The sequence below is a fragment of the Dermacentor albipictus genome, chromosome 9 (genome assembly GCF_038994185.2).
Source record: "Dermacentor albipictus isolate Rhodes 1998 colony chromosome 9, USDA_Dalb.pri_finalv2, whole genome shotgun sequence".
Taxonomy (NCBI): domain Eukaryota; kingdom Metazoa; phylum Arthropoda; class Arachnida; order Ixodida; family Ixodidae; genus Dermacentor; species Dermacentor albipictus.
This window is the reverse complement of record NC_091829.1, coordinates 65,086,086-65,099,943: the sequence shown is the minus strand read 5'-3', so window position 1 is coordinate 65,099,943 and position 13,858 is coordinate 65,086,086. Positions and strand designations below refer to the sequence as shown.

Genomic DNA, 13,858 nt, shown 5'->3' with positions numbered 1-13,858 from the left:
ACAAGTCCAGTACATAAGCTGATGCCACTGTAGGACAAAGATTCAAGCAACTGTGTTATACACTGTGCTGTTTTCACTGGGTACAGGGCGCTCAGTATCAGTCACAGAAAATCGCAGCATCCAGAGAGGGCTCCTCAAGACACCTAAGCACGACTAAAGATACCCATACTTTACACTGTGCTCCTTAATGAGAAAACTAGGCATGTCGGTAAACCTGTCACATTTTTCCTGCATCTAGTCCTTTGTTCTGTTTCACTACTAAAATTTTAGTTTCTTTTTTATTGCCACTAAGTATGGAGACAACCTTTAAATGAACACGTTTGGATGGCACTGACGGCATAATCTGTATACAGGGGATGCGACTTTTGGTGACTGAATAGATGCACTACAGACACTCCATACTAACACCCACGTCATGTAGGCTAATTTAGTACATTAAGACTTTAATCACTAAGTGTCACTAACCATGCCTGATCAACAGCGGTCACACAAGATGTCTCCGAGGCCAATGTTTTGGAAAGGGAACTTGCTTTTCAACTTGAGCCCAACATTGCCTAAACGAAGACAAGACCCCTTGTCGAAATGTTGGCTCCAGCGAAATTCTTTGGCAAACCACCAATGATCACTTCAGGCCTCCATCTTCCTAGGGATCTCTGTCTTGCTTGGATTATTAACCTTGCCACGTGACATATGCATGACGTGCCACTAGTGACATAAAAGCATCTTTCTATTCTAGCAACCTCACCTGCAGAGAAAGGGAGAGCAAAATGCTCGACGGCAATTAATGGTACATTGAAGAGATTCCTACCAATACAACATGGTTAGGAGCGATGCAAAGGCCACTCGACATGGGAGCCAGAGAGAGCACGCCCGAGCCAAAAACTGCTCCCAGAGCAAATGGAGGAGCCGTGTGATTGGGATATTGTCAGATCTCAGTTGTGCTCCCAGCTCGAAGGTGAGAGTGCCCCCAACCGCTCTCAATAAATCAGGCGAATGCGTTCTGAGTGCCCGACCAGCTTAATGTTAGCCACCCTGGGTGAGTTCTCTAGAGTGCTTGAAAGTCATCAGTCCAATGCATTAGCGAAAAGGAACAGTACTTGGGAAAAAGACATCATAACAAACAGGGGAATGACGTGGCAGCACAGATGCTGCCACCTTTATTTGGAGCCTTTTCTTTACTTCTTGTGAGAGCCTGCATTTGATTAGTCTATCAAGCCATGTGACCACAGCATCACCACAATTTAGTTCCACACTCTTTTCACACACACGCACACACACTCCAGAACAATGCACACTGTGCCTCTGACAGACAACAGTCTGGGGGCCAACGTCAAAACCGTGCACCAAACAGGAGAACATGCGGAGCTTTTACCGCAGATAATCTCGCTCCCATCTGGCGTCGGTATGGGCTCTGTGGGAAACAAGCATTGTACTCAACAAGAGATGCCATGAGGTTTTAGACATGATTGACCCACAGATTTCAATGCACAAAAGCCACGTCTTGGTTATGAGGAACACCGTAATGTGGGGCTCTGGACACATTCCAACACCAAGGAATTATTAAGGTGCACAAATGTTTCAGCACAAGGGTTTTTCTGCACTTTATGACCACCCGAATTCAGCTCAAGCCAATACTTCTAGGTTACTGTCAACTGAATAACTGCTTTGCTGTGTGTGTGACCACTTCTAAATGCCAGCCGCACCGGCCAGGAAGGTTCACAGCACTCTCCTCCATGGGTCAGACAACGGAGAAATAGTCATGAGCAACATGGCCTCCGAGATAACGTGCAAGCCCTTCATCATCATCAGCCTGGTTACGCCCACTGCAGGGCAAAGGTCTCTCCCATACTTCTCCAACAACCCCGGTCATGTACTAATTGTGGCCATGTCGTCCCTGCAAACTTCTTTCGCATGACTTGACAGGAGTAGACGCCACAACCAACTATTCTTTTAATAAAGGCATATTTGCTATCATCATAGTACTATGGCAGCACACTGCAGTCATTGAGAAAATAGTATGCCAGAACTTTATTCTGGTTTGATCACATTAAGTCATGATAGTTACTGTGCTCATGTTGACAGTATCAATAATAGCATGTGCAATGGCTGAATAACAGAATGTTAACTTATGAGGCAACCTTTGACAGTTGTTGATGAAGGTGTGTGAAAGCACTCTCCGAACTCTTGCAACGATTTGGATGGTTCGACTTCCATGAGCCAGACACATTCCAGTATAGAAGCACTGACAACTACAGCCAACAATAAGAAACTTTCGCAATATACCGAAGCACGCTTTGAATTATCAACAAATTCAAGCATAGGCCCAAATGCATTCATAACTTAAAGGAACTACCAAAGCAAATATTTAGCCACACTAAGGTGACAGGTTTCTGAGATGACCAAAGCATCACTTTTGCTGTGAAGAGAGTCTTTATAAGCGGGGAGACTGCAAATGCAACTACTGAAAATACAATACCCGTAACATTTCCCATTTGTAATAGGTAAATTATAGTCAATAAATACTCATAAAAATGTTGATTAAACCACATTTCAATAAGAAGGAAATGTAATTTGGTTATGTTTCTAGAGAGAGATTCATTGGTGCTACATCTTCACAATGCTCCATAGGTGCTTTCTACAGGAGTGTGCTGCCCCTCCATTTGCATGACACTAACTGAAGGCAGGCAATTGCACTCAGTGAAACATGACTTCTAAGGTCACAAGTGGCACAATGTAATAAGATTGAATTGCAGAAGTATCATGCAGCCCCTTTGTTCACAATTTTTACTGCAACTGAGTCAGATCTCGATGTGCATGAGCATTGCAAGATTTCCAGAAGGGCAATCAGAAAATGTAGATTCACTAAGACCTGAAGTCTGAAACCTTCCTTTCCTCAGACGAGTTCATACCTTACATGAAGAGCTCCATACGCTTCCTTGCCAAAAAGTCTCGATGGAGAAAGCAAGCGCATTCTGAAAGCTCCATTTCACATGCCCTCATGAAAGGAGTGCTTCCAAAACTTAAGGAATGGATGACACTCATCTGGGTTTGAGGGTACCCGTCAAAAGTTTTAACGCACATTCGTCAAGTGGGGTACCGTTTGCCTGATATGCAAAACTGCCATAGACGAAGTGTGAAGTGTGGCACTGTCCGGCAACAGCGGCACCCAGTACCGGAACAGCTGTTTCGTGAAACGCTATTTCTTTCTTCACCTCGAACTTTACCTCGCCTCACCAGCTACACCTCGCCAGCAGAGGTGAGGTGACGCCCTTGTTCAGTGCCAGGAACAGGGACAGAAAGTATGAAGGTAGCTTCGGGGCTGCCTTCCTAGGAGGAAGTGCCAAGGATGCCTTTATTTTAAGTGCCTCTAATAAGAAAGCTTTCGGAATCGATGTAAGGCAGCCTAACCACAATGAATGTTTTCTTGCTAAGTTAAGGAAGGTTTCAGAATCTGGGCCTCGATGTTTGCCTCTACTGTCCCATTAAGCCACGGTTCATTTAACAGAACCCAAACATGGAGATCCAACATGCTCAACAAACTAGTGCTTTGTTGAAAGACTTAGGAGTCTACACCATTTCCAGGAGGCACATGCAAAGAGGGCACTCACCCTGGGCCCCAAGCATGGTGGCCTTGACTGTAGACAATATTCTCAGCTGGGTTCCGATAGTCGGTATGCGCTCGCACACTTGCAGAATGTTCTGTGGACAGAGGGCCAGAGAAGGCAAAGAGTTGACGGGAACATGAAGGACTCAAGTGATCCGACAGTAGGCAAACAAGGGAGGCTTCAGCCTGAAGGCAATGCTTACGGCAAGGGGGTTTTGTCTTTGTGAGGTCTGACAGGCCCTGATGTCAGGGTCTCCCTCGTTTGCCCACTCTCGATCACAGCAGACAGTGAGGTGACACACAATAAGATTATTCAATATTATTCACGTAAGCTCTGCAGGACTTCGCAAGGTAGATGGCGTAAGACATAACTGGCATTCACTCAACCCCAGGAGAGGGCTACAAAGGGATCAATTTCGGTCTCTTCGAAGAGCAAACTTCGCAATCGGGGAAAATATCATCCTGATCAAGGTATTGAATGAAAATAAATCGCTGCTTTTCTGGAGCAGTCGCTCTAACATGCGAGCCAACCAGGACAGGAGGCCGCACAAGGCCAAAGTCGGCTGACAACTTGATCAGCGCTTTAAGCAACAAACTCATTACCATAAAATCCAGCATATGCCGCTAAATCTGAATATACATCTCATTATAACGAAGCATTTAACGTTTAAAAATTCTTGTCGGTAGAACAACACGTATTTCGAACCTCAATATAACGGAGTGTGTTTACACACAATTTCAATATTCATGATATTTCACTGCCACTGCGAAGGAATACCAACGCAATAAAAGGAAACTGGCGCAGTCGCAGATGGTGGAAGGGTTGAATTACATGCGGTTGCTTGCGAACACACCTCTTGAATCATGCGCCACACAACAGAGAGCGGCTGCCAAAGGGAAGCAGCATAGCAACAAGACTGTCTCGCTGTAATGTTCCATAATGTTCCTTACAATGATCCTATCGTGCCCCTCACGTCATATGCTGCGAGTACGAGGGAAAGTGCACAATGGTGAGCCGAAAAGGATAGTATCTTGATGCGTGCCATATTCCCACATGCGCTAGTGGTGGGTAGTTCAAGGGGTGTGGCTGGGGCGGGTGTGAACTCGTATCCTCTCCTATCCTGGCCAATGGCTACACAAGGCTGTCAGCCTGGCTGATCATTTACACAGCCCGCACACCCCTATTTCGGAGGTCATCTGTAGTGGATACAGAGTCAGGATGGCCGTGGCTTCATGTGCGCTGTCTTCCTGCGCATTTAGTGCTGGAGGATGCGTAATCTCCATTGTTGGAGGCGTGTTGAAGCGAGAGGCAGACGAAGCGTTCGCTCCCCTCCGACTGCGCTCTTCAGGATAGTGTCGTCCCACTGCGGGCGACACGATCAGCCATGATGACAGAATGGACATGAAAGCTTTGCCTTGTAGATGGTGTCAACCCAGCATGAAACCATATTTTTGGTCGCCGACTCTCATATAAAAAAAATATAGAATTGTTTTCCAATTAAATTTGTTTTTTATGATTGATTGATAATTTGTTAAATTTTGCAGCCCCTTTTGTGTGTGCATGTAAAAATACATCGGCAACTGTACTCACTCGCATGAGAGATTGAATTTCAATATAACAAAGTAAAGTACAGACTTTACTGACTTTACTTTCATTATATTGAGGTTTAACTGTAATACAAGGTTCCTGTCCAGATGTCGCCATGTTCAGTTTACTTCTCATACTATATTTGAGCAGCAAACTTCTTAGAGGTTTAAGTGTTTCTTTTTCGGCCCTACTTAATGAACAACCGAGTATCTTTTAGTCATATCATGGGCACATATTCTTTTTATTTTCAATTTTGCATACTTGGAATCGCTCCTCATGTTATATTTAGGTTTATACAAGAACAAGACACATTACAGCCGTCAAAAAATAAGTGGGGGGAGGGGGGGGGGGTTGTTCCAAAAATTTGCAATGTGGTGAAAGCTAGTGAACTGCCTGACCGCAGATTATGAAATTCAGCACCTCTTCATACAGTTGCATTAGTTATTGCTGCCAGTGGCTTGCATTCTGTGCAAAACTTTCTTTTACTCCTCTGACAGCGACCCATCATTTCTGCGGAAAGGCTTGTGATTGTGGTGATGACAATGTCACACTAGACCTGAAACTGACGCATGTTATTTTCCACTCACCGTCCTCATGCGCTTGTCCGTGCACATGCGAGCGAGCTCCTTGGCAAGGCGAGTAACCTCTTCAGACGCCTCGGCAATCTGCTTGGCGCAGGCAATCAGGTCTTTTTTGGTGCCCCCTTCGCCCCTGCCAAGCGAACAAGCATAGAGCACAATAAACTACTGATGCCTGAAGAATGCATGGCCACTGAAATGTTGCACATAAGAGGCAGGCCACAGTACACTATCCTTTGAACTATGTACTTTTCTGCTGTTTACAAACATAGGCCTTGGACACCTTCCAGTTAACACCCACTGACACAGCCAGCCAAATTTAGCGGGACAAATTGACAAGGGCAAGTAGCAGGACTGCGCTAAAACAGAAGTCCACAGGTTATCAACACCTGCTTTCCCCTGTATATAACTACAATTTTACAAGTACAGTTTGCCGCAAGTTATAAGAAAAATTATAACTGTTAGCCTTGAGGCATCGTGTGCCTTTCTTTTATCTGAAAACGTAAAAAGGGTTTCTGCACATCAAAACAACTTAAAAGCGTGCTTTTTTTCTGGCATGGTAAGGTGATAATGATAAGGCATGTGACTGAAATTTTGCCTGGGCTAAAGGCTTGCTGCTGTGATTATCACGCATGTGATAAAACTGGATTTACAAATGACCTGATCATGCTGGCCAGGCATGAACAAAATTTTAGCACGCTAAAGCCAACTTGAATGTATGCACCCCTATTCCTAGAAAGCAAATTTATAGTGAATGCTGAATCCGTCAGAAAGGACTGAGTTGTGCAGAAGCAGTCATTAGTGGTGCTGATTCGAGATTTTTAAGGGCCATCATTTGGCTCTCTTCAACCATAACTTGAGGGCATAAACTGACAGCAGACCAAAATTGAATAAATAACAAGCGCACAAATGTTTACCAACAAAGCAGACACTCGCAGAGGCCAGGGTGAAAATTTGTAGGCATGAAAAAGTGGTCCCTTGATCCACACACGAGTGTACAATCGCTGTGATGATTTGAGATGTCTCTGCAGCTTTCACACATTTAGGGCCATGGCGCTAGATGGTGAAACGAGCAGCTCACCTGACCAGCTGGCTGAGCCGTGCCATGAGGATAGCCATCCTCTTGGCGGCCGCAATGATCTCGTTGTCCTTGCTCGACCACTGGCGAACCTCCTGGTGCAAGCCGTGTGCTGCTATCTGCAGAGATGCGCATGCGCTCTGTTACAGCTTGCAGACGGCGCCGTGTTGGGAGATGCTAGACTTTCTTTGTGTCCCCTGGCATTTAAATTTCACATGCATCCATGCAAACCTCTTGTGCCCCCTTAGGTACAAATTCCCTGCACGACAAGTGCGTAATGTTGGCAACTGCTTTGTCCCAATTACAGCAACTGGTGACAGATGGCTCTAGCGCTCCACTACTGCTACGCCACCTCTTGACAGAAGTGACATGCTTCGGGACATCTGGGTGCACATATGTCGCTTGGTCAGTTATGTGTAGGCAGCTTGATATCTAGTGGAGGGCTCCGCCTCTGACTGACAGATGTGTGGTGACTGAGAGGTGTCTTAATCAATTGAAGAGAATTTCTGAGGCAAAAGAAATATTTGCTCTCAATGAGGACCCGGCCAGGATACTGTCAACTGGGCTATAGGAAAATGTAATTTTTTTTGACAGGCGTATGCAGAAAAAGATGAGGATCATTGGTATCTTAATTGTGGCGTACCCAAAGTCCCAGTCACCCAAACTCCTACGCCATCTGTCAGGCACTGAGCACCCTATTCTCCATGACAAAAGCGCAAGATCGCTACTTGAACAGCTGCTATAGCAATGCTAGCCAGGAATCATACAAGCCACATGCGGGACAGAATGAATTAATACATAGCAACTTCCAGAAGCACAATGCTATCAGCCCAATCTCGGCACATTGGAAATCACACTATAAGTTGGCATCACTGTGTATGGCTCACCATGATGGGCTGGTTCGGCTGAGGAGGTGGGAAGCGTTCTTCAAACTCATCATCAGTTTCACATGGTGGTGGTGGCCTCGGGGGAGCCCTGTCCCCAGATCCTGGCAGTGGGGGTCTCGGTGGGGCCTCCTCTAGAATGTGTCGAAATGACGTAGGTCATCAGCGTGGTGCCAATGTTCATGCTATCTCGTTCCCAGTTACTTTCGTGCCCTAATGAGTGTTTTCTTTTGGGACAATAGGATAGCTAATTTACAGTTCTAGATCCTTTCACTAAACCTAACAGTAGTTGTTTCTCACGTCTCTGTGTGTACACAGACAGGAAGGAGATGAAAGCATGTAAGCTTCTAGGGAAAGAGTTTTGCTCTCATAAGCACTGAAGGTAAGTCATCCTGTAGGGTATACCAATGCTCTTTTTTGTGGTGCAAAAACCAAAAAAGAAAGAAGAAACACTGCGGAGTGTTAACACCACTGGCAATGTTACCACTTATTCAAAAGCTGCCCAAAACACTCACACTGTGACGTGTCTTTAAATATAAACTAGAGCTAGAAATTTTGGAAACTCAAAACTTGCAACATGCAGACAACTAAATTTATTCTGTTCCAATAAGCATTTCTTCATAGCACCCTTTGCCTTTACTTTTTTGCCAAGAATACACTTGACTTTTCAACAATACACTTCTTTTACTCAAACTAAAGCGGACACAATGTTGAGGTCCCCACTTTTCTTGCTGCACACCCATTGTGGAAGCCCAGGACGGATACGCTAAATTTGCACTTGTAACAGTAGTAGACAGTGACAAATACAGTGAAATATAACAGATCAAGTAGTAAAAAGAGTGTGCATTTTAACCCCCCCCCCCCCCCCCCCCCGGGACGTTAACTAGGTTTCAGTAAGATACAGCTTACACACTCCTGAAGGAAGGGTGAACCAATGAAAAATTTACGCTGGAGATGTCAGAAGAGGAGACAAAGGTGGAGCCTCAGCCTAGTGCCACGGTGCTCACTAGGATGACGGCACCAATTTTAATTGCACAAGCACGCAGTCATCACGACAAACCCTTATAAGGAAGAGCTCCCTTACCAGTGCCGGTGCAAGTGTACAACTGCAGAATAAGTGCAGAAATTAAACAGCCCGATGTTTAGTGTTTTCACCACCACGTGAAGCCAACAGACACAAGTAAAACACGCTTCGTTCACTTAATTAATAAACTGCACACAAATTTGAGTGACTGGCAACTGTTCGATTTATAGATATTTCTTTAGAGCGTGTGCTGTGACAAGCATTCCTTCACAGCCCACAGTGCGCTAACACCGTCCGTCAAAACGCACACCAATTCACAAATACGAACGTTGACTTTGTGCAAAATGAAAAAAAAAGAAAACGCATTAATTTTAGAAGCAGTTGTCTTTGCATTGTCGTCGAAAGAGGTGTCAAACTATGGTGAAGAGGTGGTGCTGCCATCACCAACTCGTTGTGCTTCACTTCTGGTTCCTCAGCAGATCAAAAGCAGATGTGCAACCGTGCTCCTTTTGATTTGAGAGCACAAACAGTAACTACAGTGGACACATCATCCATCACTGAGACGCCTGTAACATAGATTGTACCGCTCAGCTGTGCATGCAAGCAGAATCACTCCTCCAAAATGTTTGTTCCTTCATGGGAAAGAGTGGGTCTGTTGCACCAACCACAAACTAAGGAAAGGCATGAAACAGGCTCAAGCTCGAACCTTTTTCTCCTCGTGTGATGGCACAAAAATGAAGCACATAATAATACAGCAAAACAGCAGACAGAAAGAATGAATCAAGCACATCAACATGGTCCGTGCACATCACCGCCTTTGAAGAAATGCAAACATTCACAATCCAATCCAATCCAATTCGCAATCCAACATTCACATTCAAGACATCCGACATTCACATTCTCAAGCACAGTCATATGCACAATGTGCAGTGTGCCATGACTCGAGCTATAGAGGCAGTCTACACATCACACTCAAAGCCAAGCACAAAGCCAACTCAAGACAAGCCTTTCCTTTGCTCGTCAAAAACCGCTGCAAGAATGCCACGAACGCAACTCCATGTTGTCATAGCTCGAGTGCATAAAACAGCAGGCATCGATTCCTCTCATGCTTGGATGCACATGCGCATTCAGGCAGCCTCTTGCAACTCATGTAAACAAAATGATGCTTATAGGAATGGCTTCAGCATCAGGTCTGAAGAAACACCACAGAAAAACACGCTGTAGTGCTAAGAAAGGTTAAAAACCAATTCTGGAGTCAAACGCAAGCAAAATCCAGGCCAGTCAGCATCAAACCCAATCCAAAGTTTGGAAACCAAGACGCTCGAGAAGTCAGGCCGGGCCGCCTTTAGTTCTCTGGCAAGACTTTTGAAAACTAAGTAAGTGGCACGCAAGGGGAAACTCATTCTCAAAGCTGTTGAGGAAAGAATGAGGCAGCCACTCAGCAATCAGGAGGCCAACTCCTGCATGGAATTGCAAGAAAAACCATTCCCGCTGGTCCCACCTGGGTAGCTGTGTTCTTGCAACTGCCTGGGAATGGTTGTCTTCTGAACGGGCGGCTCCACCACCACTTCTGTTCGAGCGAGGAACAAATCAAGCCAGCCACGGTCAAGTCATCGACAGAGTCCGACTTGCACTTTGGTGTATATGAGCACACAAGTGCTGTTCGTGCCACTGCCACGTGGTGGGAGGGATAAAATTCCTTGTGTGCATTTCTCCTAAATGCCCGATTCGTCCTTAGCTATATCTTAAAACGGGGAGGGGGGAGGTTCGCCCCCCCCCCAGGACATTTTGTTCGCAGGAAAGAGCTCTCTCTTTGCTCTATAATGTTTCCATGCACCAAACGTAATACAAGCCACTACAAACTTTTTTTTGAAGATGAGGTCTTCTTTGCTGACCTCACACAGGCTTGGTGTATTTGGGTATCTTGTAACCACTTTTTTTTTTAAAAAAAGGCCCCTTTGCATCTACAGAGCCTCGTAGCAAGTTGCACAATGTATCGAAGTGTAGGTCCCAACTAGACAAGAAGCGAGCAATAACTGCGGAGTCGGCAAGATTAATGGTGCAGCCAGTATTGGCACCAGTATAGTCGAAAATTAACTACATCGCACAATAGACTGCACTAGCTCTGGGATCGGCCCACCTGGCTGGCCTCTTGGTCAAGAAAGGGTCATCCAAGTGTCGACACTAAGACGACAAGGTCAACGTAATTTCACGTGAAGTACGGCACGAGTAAGATACAAAATGAGTGGATAAGGAACATGAGAAAGAGACAGAAAGCGACAGAATAGAAAGATATAATAAACATTTAATCATCTAAACATTTGAATGACCATGTACATTGACCTTGTCTTTACCATCAACACTTGGTTGACACCTTTGTTTTTTGATATGGTAATGTAAACTAACCATGGGTGGATGACACTACTCGTTTTCGACATTCAAAGGCCTTTAAGGTCTTGACATTGACTTTTTCGCTACTTTTTCAGCTTCACACGCTGAGGACTCAATCATTGTTGACAATGCTCACATGGCTGCTGTTGGTTATTCCATCAACACAGAATTCACTTAAAGGGCCTAGAAACACGAACATGACACGTGTATTAAGGTAGCACACATGACACTTTGTTCACAAAAGAGAACAAAAAATAGAAGAACAATAACGAGAAATCACACAAAGTGGGAGGAGCGGGAAATCTGGTGTTCATATCTGAGCACCACAGTTAGAAAAATCTTGCAGGCGCCAATAGCCAATACTCAAGCGAAGAGCAACGCATCCAATTGTAATATGGCAAGAAGGGCAACCCAAACCAGGCATTAAATTCGTCATCCCGCAACTGGCTGAGCGGGATCACACACCACCGTTAAGGCACACACACCTGAGATGGTATTGGCATTCACTGAAGATGTGTCACACATCTTGGAGCGGCAAATGGATCAGCAAACGAAGCTTGGAAAAACAGCCTCGCATTAAGGGGAAGGAAGAGGTTTGCAAAGCCTGTACAGTTATGTCTGTCCTTGGAGGAAATTATGTTTGTGCTTCTAAGTTTCTGCTATGCCAATGACCAGAGAAAGTGCAAAAGGAGCATCGCCCTGGTCAATGAGGGAGGCAATGCCTTACAGAAAGTAAATCACTCTGTGCTAAGGAGACGCAAGGTACCAATAGGCAAGGTAGATTGATTAACCTGCAGTAAGGAGAAGAGTATGCTCTCTTTCAGAAAGCAGGTCATCTTGTCTCTCAGCTCAGCTGCAAGTATGAATAACCTGCACAAACAGAGAACGTCTAAAACTGCCAGGGTGCAAACGCCGATTCATGCAAAGCTGTCCACGAACACGTTTAGGCATTGGGAGTGTTATGCGAGCAACGTCAACGGGTGGGGAGGAGGCATGTTGATCCCCTCTTCCATATTTTTTTTTTATTGCTTCTTTCGTGCCGCAAATGCAACCAAGCATTAAGGGGTTGCTTCAAGCAGTCCAGGCCAACTTGTGGATGCCTGTACCTCTCTTGGGAGGTGGGCGCTTCTCAGCCGGTGGCACTTCGATCTTGACGTCAAACATTTCATTAAAGTCAGGAACCCTGACGTCGTGAGACCGCACGGTTGGCTTGGCTGATGAGGAGCCACAGAAGTACAAAAGGGAGAAGGTGGATAAATGCATAGTCAAGTGGATATTGGAAACATAAAAAAATAATAAAAGAGAAAAAGAGAAAAAGGTTTATGGAAGATGATCCAAACAGTTTTTTTTTAAGCAGCGGCCCACTTTAAGGAAAAGACAACACACCCTCTACACAACTTTTTTTTTTCTTTTTTGCTTGTGTCGCTACTAAAACAATCGTCATAGTTAGTTCAGTGCTGAAGGAAATAAAACATGAACAAACTTCTAGGCTCACTTTACTCCAATTATATCACTGAACTTGCAGTATGATTGACTATTCTGTTGTCATGGAAACTGTAAACCAGCAGCTACAGCTGCTGCACAACTCTTCATTGCACAAGGAACTCGTCATCTTTGAAATATGTTTAGGTTTCACAGCAATCAAGGATGACTACAACATAACAACGCATCATTATTTGCCCTATTATCTTACAGAGGTTTAAGTGGCAAACGGTAAGAAAAGATATCCACCTCTCTGCAGCAGCTTGTGTCTTTAACGATGAGATGTGCATATGATATTTTTTTTTTCTTTTCTTCAGGGTGGGGTGGGGGTGGGGGGGAACCAGGCAAGTAATGATATCTGGTGCTTTATCAAACAACGTGGACCAAAAAGAAAGCACTTTTGCTCAGAAATTTGAGTGGGAACGGAGCAGCTGTAAGTGGAAAATCCTCTTTTAAGGTTGTCAGAATAAAAAGGCAAGTCAAAGTAAACATCACTCGAAATGAGGGGATGCACCATAATCACGCCACCATAGTGAAGTCCAATTGGCTGACATGCACAGAAGCAGTACCTCTATTTAAGCCTTGTGATGTGATGCCATAACGCACCATGAAGCAGTCTTGGGGCTTCATTCAGAGCAGTGACGCAGTACAGCACAATTCAGTACACTACTAAGTTTTAAGGCCTTGGCAAAATTAGGATTTGAAAATACACAGGAGGTCACTGACTGAATTCCTTTTGACTAGTACTTGATTGTTGATTGATGGGATTTAACAGCACAAGGGCACCTTAGACCATGGAGAGTCGATGCTTCAAGCAAGCCTAGCTCACTCACGCCAACCTGTTCCAAAACTGTTTAAGCCTAGCCTTCCTTGTCAGGTGAGTGTTTTCTACGAGATAATCTCACTCTGTCATACAGAATAAGCAATTAAGTTAAGTTTGGTAAGAAATTTCACAATAAAAAGAAATACATAAAGGTTTAAATGTTCACACTTGCTAAATACTATCAAAAACTGCACTTCTAGATTCAGTACACTCCCGTTAATTCAATTCTGGTTGATTAAATGTTTTGGTTAATCCTATTCTGGCAGAAGGTCCTGGCCTGCGCCTATGCATTTCTATGGGCCCGAATTTTTATTTTGATCCTAAAATTGGCCTTTTCCGGATAAATCGACTTTGCCCAGTCAGTACGCAAGTGCATGACCCCTATGGTGACCCCTGTAGTGGGCCC

At 44.7% G+C, this 13,858-nt stretch overlaps 1 protein-coding gene across 4 annotated transcripts in view; it reads right to left on the bottom strand.

The window, feature by feature from the left end:
• The window catches only part of Vinc (vinculin), a 59,047-nt gene that overhangs the window by 10,442 nt on the left and 34,747 nt on the right, over window positions 1-13,858 (bottom strand). Inside the window, exons 18-24 of one of the 4 annotated variants that reach the window (XM_065456252.2) lie at window positions 12,254-12,361; window positions 10,258-10,326; window positions 7,736-7,866; window positions 6,852-6,967; window positions 5,780-5,903; window positions 3,609-3,699; window positions 1,373-1,411 (exon numbers count right to left, since the gene is read on the bottom strand). In XM_065456252.2, the coding sequence (XP_065312324.1) occupies window positions 1,373-1,411; window positions 3,609-3,699; window positions 5,780-5,903; window positions 6,852-6,967; window positions 7,736-7,866; window positions 10,258-10,326; window positions 12,254-12,361 (678 nt within the window). The remainder of the gene's footprint in view (window positions 1-1,372; window positions 1,412-3,608; window positions 3,700-5,779; window positions 5,904-6,851; window positions 6,968-7,735; window positions 7,867-10,257; window positions 10,327-12,253; window positions 12,362-13,858) is intronic. The other 3 variants (XM_065456254.2, XM_065456253.2, XM_065456256.2) reach the window with 3 other exon arrangements.